This window comes from Dermacentor albipictus, chromosome 3, assembly GCF_038994185.2.
Source record: "Dermacentor albipictus isolate Rhodes 1998 colony chromosome 3, USDA_Dalb.pri_finalv2, whole genome shotgun sequence".
Lineage (NCBI taxonomy): Eukaryota > Metazoa > Arthropoda > Arachnida > Ixodida > Ixodidae > Dermacentor > Dermacentor albipictus.
In genome coordinates, this window is record NC_091823.1 from 100,313,139 (window position 1) to 100,330,590 (window position 17,452).

The 17,452-nt window shown below is 46.6% G+C and overlaps 1 protein-coding gene and 1 long non-coding RNA gene across 3 annotated transcripts; both read left to right on the forward strand.

Annotated features, from left to right (window-relative positions):
* The first annotated feature begins 2,288 nt into the window (after positions 1 to 2,288).
* On the forward strand, positions 2,289 to 6,543 carry LOC139057875 (uncharacterized). The gene is made up of 3 exons (XR_011513063.1): positions 2,289 to 2,358; positions 3,741 to 3,848; positions 6,429 to 6,543. It is a non-coding gene; the product is annotated as an uncharacterized lncRNA (long non-coding RNA).
* A 3,247-nt stretch (positions 6,544 to 9,790) lies between these two features.
* Positions 9,791 to 16,894, forward strand: LOC135901359 (acid-sensing ion channel 3-like). 2 transcript variants are annotated; one of them, XM_070536639.1, is made up of 5 exons: positions 9,791 to 9,866; positions 13,537 to 13,582; positions 14,361 to 14,389; positions 15,519 to 15,591; positions 16,635 to 16,894. In XM_070536639.1, the coding sequence occupies exons 1-5, from the start codon at positions 9,826 to 9,828 to the stop codon at positions 16,842 to 16,844; spliced, it is 399 nt and encodes a 132-aa protein (XP_070392740.1). In that variant the 5' UTR covers positions 9,791 to 9,825; the 3' UTR covers positions 16,845 to 16,894. The 2 variants fall into 2 exon arrangements, with proteins under 2 accessions (XP_070392740.1, XP_070392741.1); XM_070536640.1 differs by lacking the exon at positions 9,791 to 9,866 and adding an exon at positions 13,123 to 13,301.
* The last annotated feature ends 558 nt before the right edge of the window (positions 16,895 to 17,452 follow it).

Sequence of the window (17,452 nt, forward strand, 5' to 3'; positions counted from 1 at the left end):
ACTGCGTGGGCTCATTTGTTAGTGCGAAAGTGATATCCAGAAACACGGATCAAGTGACTAGGGAGATTGTCGAGGCGTTCGAAGTGAATAGAAGCAATAATTCTGTATGCTGCCCATCAATTTCACTGCCGAAAAAAGAAATCTAATTCCTATCGCGGTAGCGGCCTGTGATGGATCATGATGCCGAAAAAAGTTATCCATGTTGCGACCGTGGTTTTTGGTAACCTCGTTTTCTTCCTGTTGCACGATGGTATATATATGTAGTGACCATGTGCAAATTAGCGCGCTGTCTTCGTCTCCTCTGTTCTCCTGCGAGCCCCTTTGGCGCTCTACCTCAAGACATGCAGTACTAATCAGCTCACCAGTCTGTTCTTTTAAACGTAGGTGCGCGGTGATATAGTTTTAACGTCGCCCTTTGGAATCATTCACCTAGGAGGAGGAAGGCTGTCCCGAAGTGAATTGACCAGACCGTGAGCACGCTGCCAACATATGTACAGCAAATGGCTTGGCAGTCCACTTTGCACACGGACTAGCCCAGTCTCAAACCTTGTTGTCCTTTATGTAATCGTTTTCCTCACTACAGTTCCATGTGCCTTTTTTTTATCGTGCCTCTTTCCGGTGTCACGCAGGGTTAGTGCTCACGCTTAATCCGGAACTGGATGAGTACCTGCCAACTTCCTACCAGGCGGGCTACATCGTTATGGTCCACGCACACGGCACCAGGTGAGCGTGATGGGGCGACATCGAATGCGTCAGTGTGGGAGCACGGATTACGCATAGTTTAAATGGGAACTATTTGTAAATTACGCCTGCGTAAGAGGTAGCGAGATAAAATTTGTTAAGCAAAAAAAAAAGAACACTATTACCTCAACGAGGAGGTCCACCACGTAGCGCGAGGTCTCACATTCCGCGCTCGCGTGAAAGGATCCTCTCTGGCGGTTGGAAATCCAACGGAGGCATGGACAGAGAGGGACAGAATGACCAGGTACTGTGACATTACAAGTTTTTGTCACAACTCCAGCCGTGTTTATCCACCCCCTAACCCCAAACTTGGCAGGGCCCAAGCGGTAGACTGGAGGCAGTTACAAACCAAGACCTTCCACAACCCATTCCATGTCATCCAGACATCGATTCAGACGGTAACTGCAAACTACGCGGCAGGGCTCACGCATCTCTTCGGCACATTCTCTGGGAATGTGAGGTTATATGCAGAGAAAATGCAGTTTCCCCAGATGAAGCTACAGCCTGGTGGACGGCCGCGCTGCGCAGCTTAAGCCTCCAAGATCAACTACGGGCCATCCAGCAAGCCCGTGAGGCGGCGAGGAGCCAGGATCTCCGGACCTCCTCGGCAATGGCCTTGGCCCAGGCCACGAATTAGCTGGATCTTCAATAAAGTTGTTACCACCATCATTACCAAAAGGGGATGGCGTCAGCAGCTTGGACCCTTCGTACCAGCTCTTTTGGTTTTGGTTGCGCTCCCTCGGGCCTAGCTAATCGTTTATCGGTACAGAACGGCAAGCTTTGCATTCTAAGATTAACCGAATACTCAACCTTGTAAATTTCGAGAGCTTTTTTGGTGCCAAAACGGCGTGAATACGAGAAAGCACTGATGTAAATAATCGTAATAATAAAAAATAAACACGGTATTTGTCGGCTAACCAATAGAAGAGCTACAACGTTCAGGAACTGGAAACAGACCGCGTACTTTAACATGAAGTGTTGGTATAACGGTATGTCATGGTTGTCTTTCTATACTTTTGTTATTAATTTGTCCACGTCGCCTACTACATTCCTAAACACCGATTATTATCAGCGGTACGTGCGTTTTTATTTCTCTTTTTTTAGATTTCTCCTCTATTCCACACAAGTAACACGCGCTCTGAGGTGAAGTGACGCAAAGCATATGCAACGTCAGGCCTAATGCTTTCGGCTCTGTGGTAATAGGCACTAAACTTATTCTATTCTTGTTATAAAACACAGTATCGTAACATACTTTGTTTGCCAAAACAACATATATTATTTTTGCGCAGTAAATTAAACTGAGAGATGTTGCATTTCTGTCTAAAAAAAATGTGGCGACGGCACGAAGGTAATATAGTACAGAACAATATACTGAAGGCGACAATTTAGACCACGGGAAAAGCGCAGAACAATAAATATTTTCGGATAAATTTTTCACTTCTTGCATGCTGCCTATTGTGTGCAAATTTTAAAGATATAAGCTTAGTTTACTTGAAGGCCAGTGAGCATCGACACTGATGCATGCACTGCACTTAACACTCTTGGTGCAGGTTCTCAGTGTGCAGCGATGGCGTCTACCTCTCTCCGGGCTACACTACGTACGTCGGCCTCAATTTGGTAACGTCGCCTCCGCAACTCGCATTTGTTTCCTTTTACGCTTAGCTTGTAAGTCGCGGAAAACATTCTTACTTGGTTCCACAAGCACGAAGCACCCACCACGGGCACTAAGAGCAGAAAAAGCTTGACATCTCGCGCGTACCACGTAAGTTACTGCACACAAAATTACAACCCGGAGCTTGGAGCTCCGTCAAATCTATATGTATCTGAAAGCAACGCTTAATTCATGAGTGGAACGCGGAGCGAAGCCGTAGATCGATGTCATGTGTTCTGTCGCCTTCTTATTACGACGCCTCAATTCCGACGGCCACAGCACAAGACGGGTGAAAAAACGCACAGCCGACACGTTATACGGCAGAAGCGCCCCTACAGTGTTAACGCACAATGCTGAAGCTAGATGCTACTAGAGAAGTAATGTTCTTACCCCTTTGCAAATGGCATACAGTACTTCTCTCGGTGTAACATGAAGGGTATTTTTCTGATACCTTAGATATTGCGCCTGTGAACGCTAAGGAGAAATAATCGACGTTGCAGTGGATACGTACGGGCACGCTTATTCAATGCCTTCCACTTTAGGAACCAGCAGAGTTATGACATTATTGAAAGGTACTCTCGCGAAAGCGTGTTTGGCGGTCTGGCAGTCTTAGCGCCGTGAGAAAGGCGCCACATGGGCAGCAACCGTTACTATACATCCATCCTGGTTGTTATGCTGCCAGCAAATTAAAGACACGTCTGAAGGGGAGGAGATCCAAAGCCCCATCATTTATTTAGAAGGCCCGGAGAACATCTTCCTTTCAACAGCGCCGTAAGTAATATTTTTTGCTAATATTTTTGCGCCAATTTCTTTTCCGTAGGATTTGTTTTTTTCTGTGGAAGTGTTTTGCGCTAGCGGAGTCGGCAGCAGATTAAACGCCATCTTCACTGCCTCCGAGATCCATTTGCCCGTTTAACTACAGCGTGCCTTGCACGCGTATGCATGTTGCAGTGCGTAGCAGTAAATGCGCGCCTCGTGGAGAGTTGTAAGCACACATACAAGAGTGATCGTATGCTGGTGGGTGTCGGGCACCATGGCCGTCAAATCTTTTTTTTAATATTTTTTAATCACCATATCCAAATTTTCAGTTTTGCACGTTACTCCGACCCAAATTAAAGCAGTAAGTTAGCGGAGGTGAATTTGGTGACAAAAATATCTGAACGAAATAAAAGAGCGATGTCTGAGGGGCGTCTTCAGACATCGTTCAGACATCGTCCTCAGACATCGGAGGGACGTCCAATAACCGCTTGTTTTCCACTGCCTTATTGGTCAGCACCTGGCTAGGGAAAGATCAAATGCAGAAACTGCATAAAGAACTCTTTCTCAAATGAGGCCTGCGCGGTCGCAGCTGGCGCAAACGGGGCTACCGGAACCGTACGCCAACCCCTGTCGCTCTTCTTGGCCTCACCCCCTGTTGGTCCACATGGACAGCATGTACGGCGCCTACACCCGAGAGGTAAGCACGTGGACGTAGTAATCCCGCACCTCCATACTGAAATTACGTCCTTTTCGAACTTATGGCTTCATTAACTCTATCGTCGGCTTCGTGTTTAGCGATGATCGGTCATCTCAACTCCCTTATGCTTGACATCGCACGTCTCTGACTGACTGATTGACTGCAGGGCATAATTAGCTCACATTCGTGTAGTTCACTCAACTAGAGCAAGCGATAAGGTCAGCAGATTTTACAAGCGTGGGCTCCCGAGGTATTATATTTCCTTTACTTCTCACTAGAAAATCGTGGTGCGAAAAGATATCGATGGCCGATAGTACATTCCTACAGGCTGTTTTCGTTTCGGTGAGCGAGGCAAACTAACGCAGACTGTAATTATCCCGGTACGCTTGTTTTAGGCTTGAGAACTTAAATCCTCGACGTTTCATTTTGTTTTATCGAGACGTTTACATTATTACCACCATTACCACCAAAGAGAACAAAATTAAATAGGGCCAAACGCAGGGAGGCAGAGAGGTGGCTACGCGACGAGGTTTACGTGTCAAAGGCGCAAAGTAATGTTCTTTTTAGTTCTAAAGTTGGGCCTGCGGCGTATAACGTGTGACGCAGGCAAATCATGGGCGCTATAACGTAAAACTATTACAAACTTTTCTATTCCAATTCTGCAATCAGCCCACGGCGATTGGTCAAAAACTTTTTTGGACGACTCCCCCTTCACCTGTATGTCACACGACGTCACGAAAACCGCGATAACTCCCCATCTGATATGACGTGCACACACTGATTATGCATAATTTGACCGAACAAAAACAAAAATAGTTATTTCTAATTCGACGCCTTTTTGCCATTAGCCCCCGGCTATTGGTCAGACGTTTTCGGGCTGCACTCAGTTCACCTGCCTCTCACGCGACGTCACAAAACCGCAAAAACTTACCGCGCCAAAGTGACGCGTACGCGTTAAATATGCATTAATATGCCGAACAAAACTGAATTTTCTTGTGAATAGCCGCAGGCTGCCCCGTTCCGAAAGGAATAAAATATGGCTGCCGCGGATCGCTCCGGCACTGTCTACTCGCCCCTGCCGGAGAGCATGGGTTTATTTGCGTGTAATAAAGCTTTTTGCGTGGCCGAGTAACGTTTTCGAGCACTTTCGGCACGTTTACGACCTCGTTCTGCCAACTTTTCTTTGCTGAGGATCCGTTTTAGCGTCACTCTTAAGCTTCCGTTGCATGCCGCCGCGATTGTCGATGATCCACCGCAATCTAAGTAAGAGAAAGCGGACTAATCGCAGACACCAGCACCACCCTCTTCATCCGGTTATCGATATTCAATGCTGTGGCTCGGCCCCATCGAATTCCGAGCATGCTCCTCGCCTCTTGTGAGCCAATTAGATAAGAGAAGCCGCTCAGCGCAGCCAATGTTGTTGGTTTTTCAAGCGAACAAAAGTGACCTTTTATGAAGAAGGGGAGCATTTGATTGGTAACCCTGCGGGTGACCGCCCGATGCTAGCGTCGGCGGTCGCGCAAATTTAACGTCAGGAGATTCGAATGAAAACGTATTGGAATAGATTTACGTTATACGGCCCCATGTGTGTCACACGTTCAACCGCTAAGGTGGAGACAGTGGCGGAAAGCGTGTGCAGTGTCCACCACAGCACTCGCATGCATAGCTACCCGCGTCTGGACGCGTGATCCTTCTCTCACATCCATCTCCCTGCATTCCCGTTTTTGAACCTGTCAAATTACAGAACTTTGTTCTTCCAGGTGGGTTGTAAACGTCGGCCTCTCCTTTACACGTATGGTTGAGACGTGTGCTGTGCAGAGTAGTGCGTCTTCTTTTACATACAATCTGCCTCTCTCTCTCTCTCTCTCTCTCTCTCTCTCTCTCTCTCTCTCTCTCATCTTTCTGTTTGGCACGCTTACCTCCCGCCAAACGCCGGGGACAGTGTCGCAACAAGCAGCGGAGGAGCCGACCGGAGCCTCCTTGTCGAAACGTTGGCTCCTGCAGCGACGTTATACAGGCTAGAACTAGCCTCTATTGAAGAGACGTTCCTCGTTCGACCACTCTCATTCGCTCAAAATCTCTCAGTCCGCGAACTTCTGTTTTGTCCGCTTTACGACAGAACGCGTGGTCGCGGATATTCGTCGTGATAGAGCGCGAGGAGTTCGGCGGACCCAGTTTGGCAGCACGGGCAGAGAAAACGTTCAAGCGCAGGGCATTCAAAGTGGGCTAGGAAACCTGCAACCGCGCTTCACTATTGCGCATTGCCAAGAAGCGAGTAAAATTTGCCCCTCGCGTGGTACTTGCGCCGCTCTTGATTATTGCCATCATTGCTCCCGCAGCGCTTTCTGACCTCAGCTACCGCGGTCACCTAGTTTGGTTCAAAACACAAATAGGCCTTTCTTTTGTATTTCTTTTTTGTTTTTGTTTCTTTCGCCTTGTTAGTAAGAAAACTTAGAAAGCATTGGTGAATACAGAGTTCAGTCGGCATCTATGCTTGTGATCATGAGAAACGAATGGCGGCCACCTTGTTTTTTCTTTATTTTTTCCCTCATCCGTCTTCCTTACGACGTTTGTGCGCAGGACTGCCTGAACATGTGCCTACAGGTGAAAATTGTGGAGAACTGCGGTTGCTTGTCTGCGAATCTGCCACAGATCATCACGCTGGCAAAACGGCATGGAACCTGCGTAGACAAGAGTGAGTAACAGTGCAATGTGTCTTTGGGTCCAAAGGCTTCACTGATATCTACTTTGCGCTTGCGCAAGAGTAAGCGAAGATTAGTGACTTAAGTGAGCTAAATATAGCACCGAAGACACGAATAGTCACTCAAGTCAGCGAAGGCGACGTTGTGTGCATGTTTGAGGAGACCATGAGCTAACACACTTGTATATCAGAATTAAGTGACCTTTCGATCATTATCTTATCGCTATGCCGTTCCGCACAGCCAGCCCATCTAATTGATATTGAGGGTGCCTCGATCAACCCCAACGAGGAGGCGCACTCGGCTGCACGAGGTTTGACTGACCGTGCGCTGGGCAACGCGTCCTCTCCTGGGCGACCCGAGCCTCTCTGCTCGTACAACGAAATCTGCAAATACAATTATCTGTCAAGAAGAGTCCTACCTTCGCCGCACTCCTCGTTGTGCAGGGCCCAGGCAGTCACTCTCAGACTACTGCAAACAAGCACTTACCCGAGCCCCACGGCGCTGTACACAATGGTTTCCAAGCCCGGACTGCCCTTTGTGTGGTGATTATGCGGGCTTCGAACATGTCCTGTGGGGCTGCGCCCCTGCCGGTCCCCCTTTCACCCAAGAGGAAATGATGAAGCTAATTAGGGCCCAGCATCAGACCTCTCAAATCCTGGCACTCCATAGGGCTCGCGAGAGGGCCGTCAGGTTTCACCTGATGGTCCCCGAGTGGACCTAGCCAGGTGACGTTGAGTTTGCTTACGTCTATAGTGGACCAAATAAAGTTGTTTCACTCACTCACTCACTCACTCACTCACTCACTCACTCACTCACTCACTCACTCACTCACTCACTCACTCACTCACTCACTCACTCACTCACTCACTCACTCACTCACTCACTCACTCACACACTCACTCACTCACTCACTACAGTAAGGCCGAGTTTTACGAAACTGACTCTGAACTAGCATTTTTTGCCGTGACCCACCTGCCTCCTTGTGAGAAAATCTTGTAAGAAAATTGATCACTTTTCCGCAGAAAAGTCGCCTCGCTCGTAGACAGGTCTATTTCGATTCGCCGCGTATTCTGCTCACGCCGCGATTCTTGGTTAATGCAACTGTAAAACGCGTGCTTAACAAAAAGAAGCGTATACTATTTCGCCGTGCCCCAGGCATTCTAACAATATTAACAGGTGGCTGAATTATATTTCTGCTGCGCCGCGGTACACGCGCGCACTTCGCGCTAACAAGCGATAGGGAGTTATAGATTATATACTAGCTATAGTTATGGAAGACGCAAGCCGCTTGCGTCTTTATCGTTTTTCTTTATCATGTCTATCGGTTTTCCAGAAGCTTTTGATACTGTCTCGCAAGCACTTTTACTTTTGAAAGTCGGTAATCTTAACAACGACAATAATGTGTTAAATTGTATAGAGTAGTTCTAGAGTAACCGCTCCCGGTACGTAACTCGTAAGTACTAAAGACCCCGACTCACATCCCTGCCCAGTAACGTCTGGTGTACGGCAAGGATCTGAACTGGTACATCTTCTTTTTCGTCTATATATATTAACAAACTTCGTACCACAGTAACCTCTCAAATGAAATCACACCTCTTGCGTTTGAGACGCTAACAGCGAGTCTCTTGCACTAACACTCGAATCGGTTCGGAACCGCTTCGCGCGCTTCATACTTTTTTACCTACTCCCACCTAGACAATGTTTCCCTCATAAAAAAAAGAAGCTGAAAGTTCCAGATCTTTCCACTCGACGCCACATCGTCCTCTTGTGCCCCTTTCATTGCACATTTTACACCAACGACAGTTTAAAACATGCCCTGTGTGCAGCCCCGGCTCATGTGTCCTCACATACGGATCATCATTTAAAAGTTGAAGTACCCCACTTCAATACCCCTCAGTGCTACGCGTCCTTTGTGCCTAGAACAAGCCATGACTGGAACCACCTGCTTGTTCTCATCATCTGCAACACCGATCTTCCAACCTTAAAGTCTGCTTTAAGTGGTTATATTTTGTAACAACTGCTTTTCTAAACTACCACTTTTATGTTAACCCAGTCGGCTCTGTAATACCTTAGTGGCCCTAAGAGTAGTGTTGATCCATTCCTCTCTGTAACACCATAGTGGCCCTTAATGTAACGAAATGAAATGAAATGTAATGAAACAGTCACTCAAGACACTACGTTGTGTGCATGTGTTTGTGCATTTGAAGAAGGAATGCACGAGTGCAGTGTTTTTGTTTTTTGTATATATTGTCTTAATTCAGCAAAAGCAGAAGTCCGCGACACGAATCTAAGTATTGTTAAGCAGCGTTAAAGTAACGAACCACACAAAGCAGTCTCTCGCAAATATACGACTCCATGCGCGTTGCATGCACAACTTCAGGAAGCTGGTGGCCGCCCTTCGGGCAAGAAAAAACGACCATCAGGAATGACCTCGTAGCGGGTGTCACTATAAGAAGCTATAGGCTTCTTCAGTTACATTTACATGGATTGCATAGCTGTAGCAGAAGGATTACGACACAGCGTGCTATGCAGTGTGCTATGCAGTGTGCAGCGTGCTATGCAGCCACGGGCTATAGTCACCTAAGAGAGTGTGAGCTTGAACGCTATTCGCAGTCAGAGGCTGTCCGAGAAACTGGCTGAGCGATGCCGTCAAACCTCGGGATACTTAGGATGCTTAAGGGGCTTCGGATTTAAGCTCAAACTCTCTTAGGTGACTAGCCTGTGGAAAACGTAACACTGCATAGCTGATTGCGTCGTAATCTCTCTGCTACAGCTACGCCGTCCATGTAAACGTAACTGAAGAAGCACACACCTTCTTCAGCGCTTTGCGTGACGAACTTGGCCATCCATTTTGGCATCCCATTCATGTGCCAGCAAGACATACAGCATTGCACGCCTGTAGACATTGATGAGCGACGCTACATATATATGGAAGTTTGTAGAAGTCTCATCTCATTGAAAACGGCTGTCATCTTAGCCACCAGCTAGACCAACTAGCCCAACAGACGGTCCTTCATCTTAACTACAAGTGTGCACGAGGCAGTTTCTCGTGCGCTCAATTAACGACACATAGGCGCACCCTCGACACTATACAAGCGCTTCCATCTTCGTTACTCATCGCTTCCGTGTAAAGTGCGGCAGCATTGTGCGTCTTCGAATGGTGTGCATTTCGTATAGTTGCTACAACCTCAACGGCGGTGTTGCGCCATCACGTATGTGTGTGTTCCCTTGCAGTGCAAAAATGTGCGAAACACGTCGCTAAAACCCATACCAGCATGATACTCGAGAAGAAGTGCAACTGCCTTCGTGCCTGCAAGTAAGTGCGTAGTCTTAATATGTTACAAGCTATGACAAGTTACGTCTTTATATGCAAACCGTTTCCAATTGGAGAAAGGAAACCGGGGCATCCCTATAAAAAACACTACCAAATAGTTCGATTGCGTTGAACGGTTGCACGTATACTTCGGGCGGAGTTTATTTGCCCGTGAAGATAACCGGCAGTGAAAGGATCAACAGTCATCCATAGCTAGAACGACAGTAAGGAGGAGGCTTTCACTGTAGGCGATCGCCTACGTTCTAGCGCTTTCTCTTTGTTTACCTTACTGAACACTTCCGCTTTCTCTTTCTTACTGTTTCCTTGAGCAAAACGAGAATAAGGTAAAAGCGGCAGCCAACGTATCGATAAGTGGACTTCTCTTTTTCAAAGCTTGTTTCCTTGGCATTTTCACTAAATTGTTCACTCCCCTCCTCCCCCCTTCGTTTACTTTCTTAATATGGCTTATTTCAATGCATTTGAAGCAAGTTTTGAAGAAATCGCTGTGTTTTTTTTTTTTTTGTTTGATTTTGTTTCGTTTTCGCCTCACTCATTTTCGATTTGTCGCCGCAGTCTGCATAAGGGCTCACCAGCAAACCTGTATAAGTGAAATGTTTTCACATAAAAAAAAATTAGTATCAGGGACGCTGTAATAGGCATTTGCGAAATAATTTTCACTACGTATTAGCCATGCGCCTAAATCTTATTACACTGCCGTTTTCGTTTTGGTCTGTCTTTTTTTTATAACCTTGCATGTACTCATCAAAATACGGCCATCGCGACCGGGAGTCGAACCAACGGCCTCGTTCTCAGTAGCGCGACGGTACAAATGCTTGCACACCGCGAAAGCCTTCCAAAACCCTTGATAAGCAGCAACAGAGCAAGCACAGCACCACAGCAACGCATCTAAACATCTAAAAGAAACAAAACGAGAGGGCGTAGGCACTCCAGAACGATGCAGAGGATGAACAGCGGCGCTAATAGAAGCCTGAAACGCAGTTCTTGACGATGCAAGCGACCTGGCAAGCATTAGAACACATGGCGGCTTGTTCGAGCAGGTGGCTCAATATTACGAACTATCTGGCGCGCCTTGCTATAGACTGAGATTCGGCTCCAGTGTGTGGCAAGTGGACTGCGTAGCGACCACGGTGTCAACGAGCCAAAATAAAGAACGTTTACAAGCGATTCTCTTGAAAACTCTGAAGACGGTCGTGACAACCTGTTAATGAATATGTTGATAACGTTGCTCGAAATTTATTGCCCATATTTTGCACCAGCCTTGTCCGTCTGTAAGTGCCTGTTTTTTGTCTCTAAGGGTGAGAAACAACCAATAAAAAGTTATCCTCGCGGCGCAAGCTGCAACTTCTAGACGACTGCCCAAGCGTTACTACAAATATAGCTTAACATATGTATAGCTTTTATGTTACTTACCCAGTAAACGTTATTTCTAGAAAGGGAAAGTTGGGTTTTGCTCACAAGCTTGCCTGTGGTAAAATTTATCTGCCAGAGCCTTGTTCAACTCGTGCCAATGGTCATCGGCTTAAAAAAGCTTTCGAGTGGCTCGTCGAGGACGTCTAAATAGAACTGCCAGTCTGCCGCTCTTAAGCAGCCTTTGTTTATCAAAAAACAAGTTCTCGTGGATTGAAAATTAATATGCCTCGTGGCAAAGTAATGACTCCAGACCACATCACTCCTCACGTGCTTGTGCCGGGACAGCATCTACAAGGGTACTCGCCGTGGTTGCTCAGTGGCTATGCTGTTGGGCTGCTGAGGACGAGGTTGCGGGATCGAATCCCGGCCATGGCGGCTGCATTTCGATGGGGGCGAAATGCGAAAACACCCGTCTACTTATATTTAAGTGCATGTTAAAGAAACCCAGGTAGTCGAAATTTCCGGAGCCCTCCACTACGGAGTTCCTCATAATCAGAACGTGGTTTTGGCATGTAAAACCCTATAATTTAATGGACAAGGGTCAAACAACCATGCTCGGTTACTGCTCCATCAAATGAAATAAATTGAACTTCTGCTTCGCAAGCAAAAATTGGCGGTGCATCTATCCTTTGGAGATGATTGGCGACTTTAAATATGTTAACAATAAAACTGGCAGTTAGTACGTAATTAATGATAACATTTTTTATATAATGATTATTATGAAAGGCGGCACATACCCAGCGGCAAATACCATGTGACCCAGGTTGGTTCAACGGTTATTTTTGAACCTGGCTTCCACAGCACAGGCAGCCCGACGTTCTACCTGTTTGGCTATAGACCACCCTGTGTCCCCAGTTGACGGGAAAGATGTTAGGCATGGACATAAATACGTAGATACATACATATATATATACATAGATGCATACCGACATACCGCAAACTGGGGCAAGTTCCCAAAGAATGCTAATAGAATTATAAGAACACTCTCGTTTCACGGTGAGCAAAAGCGACCAACAGCGGGTGAACAAAGCAAGCTTCAGTCTGCGTTCCAACCAGGAAGCTTGTCGTAGTAAGGGCGCTATGACAAGCCTCCATGTCTGTGGCACAAGCGTTGGCTCTGTTGTCGGGAAGGGACTCAGCATGAGACATCCCTTTTTCGCCCACTGTTGACCTTTTCAAGTCTCCACTTTCTTGTGACTCCTCTGCGCTGTCTGGTCAGCAGGAAGGTTTCTTTTCCCAAGACCAACAAATCTGAACAGAAAACGAGAGAAAGGAAAAAGAAGGACAAAGGTATCCCTTAGCCCGTATGATCCCGGTTCGTCAACTTACACTGGGGTAGGGCAAAAAAGTGAGAGAATAGAGAGAAAGAGATAAGGGGGCAGCACGAATTAGTGTATGCGCGCTTTAGTCGCAGACGAACTGAAATGTCTGGCGCTGCGCACTGACTTCCGACACTGCCCTGTTAAAGACTCTCGTATGCCACGTAACCTTCGTGTCCGTTAATCTTGAAAGGAGAAAATGGGCATCCACGTGGACTGCAGTGCGAAACTGCAGGGGCAACTCATACGTGTTTCTCAGAAAGAAAGCTTCGCAGACGAAGAAAAAAAAAGAGAGATATCTCTTCACTCACCTAAGAGAAAACTCATTGGTCACATAAATATTCAATTCAACTTAGTTTATTTATTTCCTATACCAGAAAGAGTAGTAAGAGCTAAAGGCCACATGGCCTGACAGAGACTCTTGCTCCTGTTGACGTTCAGCATACAGGTACAGTGACGTGCAATATGACATACAACACCAGTGCCCGTGGTCGAAGGGGATCCAAGACTGTACGGCTGCGCAGACACAGGGTAAGTTCCAGACCTAAACACAGCTTCAATTAGTGGTATATATTAAACCGCTATTTCACATATCAGAACCGCCGTGCAGCCCTGGAGCCTCGTCAACCACGAACAAGGTTGTTTGAAGTCATATTGCACGCAACTGTACATTTCACAATCCATACAGGTATGTTTACATGCATTGTACGCACATTTTATTGCATACTTTCTTCGTGCACCTTGCATCATAAAAATCCCTCACATAAATCTTAGATCTGTTAAATTTGAAAAGCGACACAAACCAATACATATATCAAAATCACTTTTTTTTCTACCAAGATTACAGTGCAGGGAGCACATTTACCCTAGGAAAGCGGATACGGCCGGACGTAACTGACACGAGCTGCTATCATTCATTGCAGGGACATCAGTTACACACGGGATGTAACAATGACGAAGCTGACAGAGGTGAGCGTGTTTACAAATAAAGGATTCCAAGTTCTTTGATATTATTACATGTTAGATGTGTTATGTAGAAAGCCTGTTTTCGACGCGACGCACGGACAAGACCGAGGTTCTCTCCGAGGAAAGTGTCGGAGTGGATTAATCGCACCTCTGTCAAGAGACGGAGAGAGAGAACAAGTTTATTTGAGTGAAGACCCCAGTCCCGGTCCATGAAGTAGCATATTGGGCGCTAGAGCAGGAAGTCACTCCGTGGCTAGGTAAAGTGCCTTGACAAGTTCTAGCACGACACGTTGGGCATCTAGTGATAGCTCAAACAGCTCACGGGGTATATCGGTCATCAGCCTTCGCCAAAATCACGCCAGCCAACTTTTGTCGATGTTTGCCTAGTGACACCGGCTTTCTGCTGCTGTTTCTGATGCAAAGTATTATTTATCTCACACTGAGCTGGATTTTCAATAGCAGCGTGGTCTCGGTGTCGAACACGAGTGACTTGTCTGCAAAGAATGCAGTGCTAGCGATACTAGTGCCTCCACGAAGCTCTTGATAGTACGCCACGGGAGTTGTGTATAGGTTCCCCTAGTCCCCTAGGCCCAGAAAGTAAACACAGCATTTATGTTTACTCTGTGGTTGCTCCCTCTAGTTCTTAGTACGTAGCTTAATATCCGGAGAAACGTCATTAAACATCGGTGAATTGTGCATGCAGCATGTCTTCTTTCAGCACTGCGCTCCGTGCCGTAAGCTACACATATTGTCACTCACCTATTCTGCATTCTTGGTGCAGGACGTTGTGGGAGTGACCAAGGAAAACGGGTATGTAGCGCGATTAGCGCACGGCGTTATTCATCAAGCAGCTAACCGAAGCTCGCGGAACCGCGGAAGCGTCTATAGTTCTTGCAGCATCATGCACTGCTTACCGCCATCATGCATGTCAAGTCAGCTTCATTTCAAAAATCATGTTGGAGTTACATGGTAAATAAATATTACAACAGGAGGTCATATATCTTTAAAAAACAGACATAAGGTCTTTCTATGATTAGATAAACAGGATAATTATACAAAGTGAGACCGCGGTAATAAGAAGTGCGGACATGTGAGCAATAGGAATAACAATGATTAGGTAAGTTGCTAATATCTAAGAAAACAATTGGGTGCATACGATAATGATATACTAAGTAGCCAAAGCACAAGAGAGTGAACAAGCTGAATAGGAACGAACAATATAACATAAACAGTATGAGAGTACGCCAACAGTATAACAAGTTTCTTCCTGCAATGTATACTGCAAACGTTTCTGCAAAATACAGAACACAAGGTGTCTTGTATTTTCCTATGTCAGATTTACATATTGTATTGTAACAAGGGCAGCGATTTTATTTTCTTTCTTGCTACTCAATCTATACTACAGGACAACTAGTGTGGACGGTTGAATGTTACATCATAGTATGAATAGAGGCCGATAAAAAAAAAATATGTCCCACACTTTCATGTGCCTCGCTGCAGTAATTGTTTCCGAACTGATATCCAACTAAGACGCCAGCGCCACTGGAGTATTCCAACAGGAAGTAGCATTAAATTACCAGAAAGAATAATTTTGTCACTATCCCTGCATTGTGTCGTGACCATATTTTTTATCAGCATGAAAAACACGTAGAACATTAACGTTGAGGGCACGAAATTGTGCTATTGCGTTTCACAAGGCTTCACAACAACCAAGACTTTGCAACAACGAGAGCTTTCACTTAAAGTTCATTCTCACCGTTCACTCTTTAACAAGAACATGTGTGCGGCAGTTCCTTCGAATATATCTCACCGCAATAGGCCCTAATGCGCAATTCCAGGCAAGGGACAATGCGGAGGGCGTACAGTGCCTTCCAAATTAATCAGCACTTCTCCATCCTAATGGCATTTACATATTTTCTTTTTTTTATTCCTGTCGTAGGCCACCCGCTCGTCTGGTACTGTACTTCAACTCACTCACCTACGAGCACATTCTTTCGGTACCCAAATACGACGTAAGTACCACAGGCTATACTGAACACAGCAGGTATACCTAGTGCTATTATTACACTTTAAAAATTCTTAGCATAGGATGTCACGCAATTTGTTCGAACAGAATATGTATACGGATGGCTTTCGTTGGAGTATAGGTTCAGCTACATGAGCTTGGCTCAATATGTTTGAGCCAGAAGTCGTACGTACCCGATCGCTTTTGCTATTTCTAACTTGGAACCTTTATTCAAGCACGCCCATATATTAAAACACCCATTTATAAGTAAGAAGATGTAAAGATTCGCGCGCGCGCTGCAAAGCACACGTAAACAGCATGACCTGCTAAGATTTCGCTCAGCCTAAATGATATACTTCAGCCCGACAAACAATCTCCACTCGTTTTTGTCGAGTTCACGTGAGCGCATTGTCTGCTCGCAAGTGACTCAAGAGATCTGTCCTTTTGGAACAGCCACGTTAGAAGTTCCGTGTTCTTATAAAATAGCTGTGAGAACGCATCGGTGTCGCCACACTAATCCGCGCTTAGTAATGCATTCGGCTTAGAGTCTGTCCACAAGCGCTAGTTGAGCCGTTGAACACCACAGACAGCAGGTGCTGTGCTGTACTGTTCTTACAGTTGTTCCAAAAATTATGAGCAAGATGCGGGCACCAACCGTACACTGCTGACCCGTACAGAATCGTAAGAACCAGGAAAATGTGAATGGTTAACGCAGAGTTCCGTTTTAGTTGGTCTATCGTACTGAAAAATGAAATAGCGCTGTAGAAAGGCAAGGACGGACATAATACAGCACCTGCCATGGCTGACGATGTGAAGTGATGACTATGGACAGGTCGCTGAGTGAAGGATTGCAAACACATTTATTATACGACACAGTTCGGCCAACTCAACTACAAGCCGTGTCGTCGTGCTTCACGTACGTCCTTGTCCTCTTTAGCGCTACTCAGTTTCCCAGAGCAGGCCCGCTCCGGTTTTCCGGGTGCGTCAAGCTTCGGTGTCCATCTCGACGCCGGCCCTCGAGCTTCCCGTGTAAAAGTGGTACGCGTGCAGGAAACCCACGTGCTGGGCAATCTGGGCGGCATCATTGGCATGTACCTGGGCCTGTCCTTCTTCGTCCTCTTCCAAGTCCTCGACATCCTGGTCGTCGGGACGCTGCGGCTCAGGACGATGTTCCAGCGAGATGCACGCGAGCGCCATCTGGTGTCGCTTGCACCGCCACCTGCACGGGGCCAAGCTCGGACCTTATTGCACCAATACTGAGTGTCAACTCGAGTAGCGTCGTCGCGTTCCCGCTCTCTTCGCCACCTCCACGGGGCAGAGGTGTTTGATGCAACTCACCTCGATGCGCGTTTAGCTATAATCGCGCCCACTTTGCTGCGTCGTCGTTAAGTTTGCACGCAGCCGCTATTCGCGCTGTTATAGCATTGTCCGGTACTACGCCTCACATTCTCGTGCGCCTCCCGTGCCGTACGTGCCGAATGCGTCGTGAAGGGCCCCATTAAACTCTTACATCTTTCTCCACCTGTTTCTGCTAACTGCACCCGTTTTTTTCCTGAACCGTAATCCTCTGCCTCGTAACTGCCGCGTTTTGCCGGACGGAAAGATTTGCCGCAAAGGTAATGGCGGCATGGCGAAGCCTTTCTTGTGGTGCGCCATATACCGCACAAGACTACACAACACTACATAACAAGGCCACATAACCACCGTCAAACAAAACTGCTCGTCACCTCGGAACGTCGCGGAAGAGCCAATTATGAGGCCCTCCTAGATTTAGAAAGAGGTCGACGTCTCCGATTCCTTTCCCTACACCTATAACCCACCTCTTCCTGTCCCAACCAGGCCACGGGCCAAATTTTTATGAATAAACG

Bases quoted from the DNA above. Each gene is read 5' to 3' on its own strand.
- LOC135901359 (XM_070536639.1), top strand. From the start codon at position 9,826: ATGATACTCGAGAAGAAGTGCAACTGCCTTCGTGCCTGCAA. The intron at 13,583-14,360 runs GTGAGCGTGTTT...TTCTTGGTGCAG, and splicing joins CAATGACGAAGCTGACAGAG to GACGTTGTGGGAGTGACCAA. The intron at 14,390-15,518 runs GTATGTAGCGCG...TTCCTGTCGTAG, and splicing joins GGAGTGACCAAGGAAAACGG to GCCACCCGCTCGTCTGGTAC.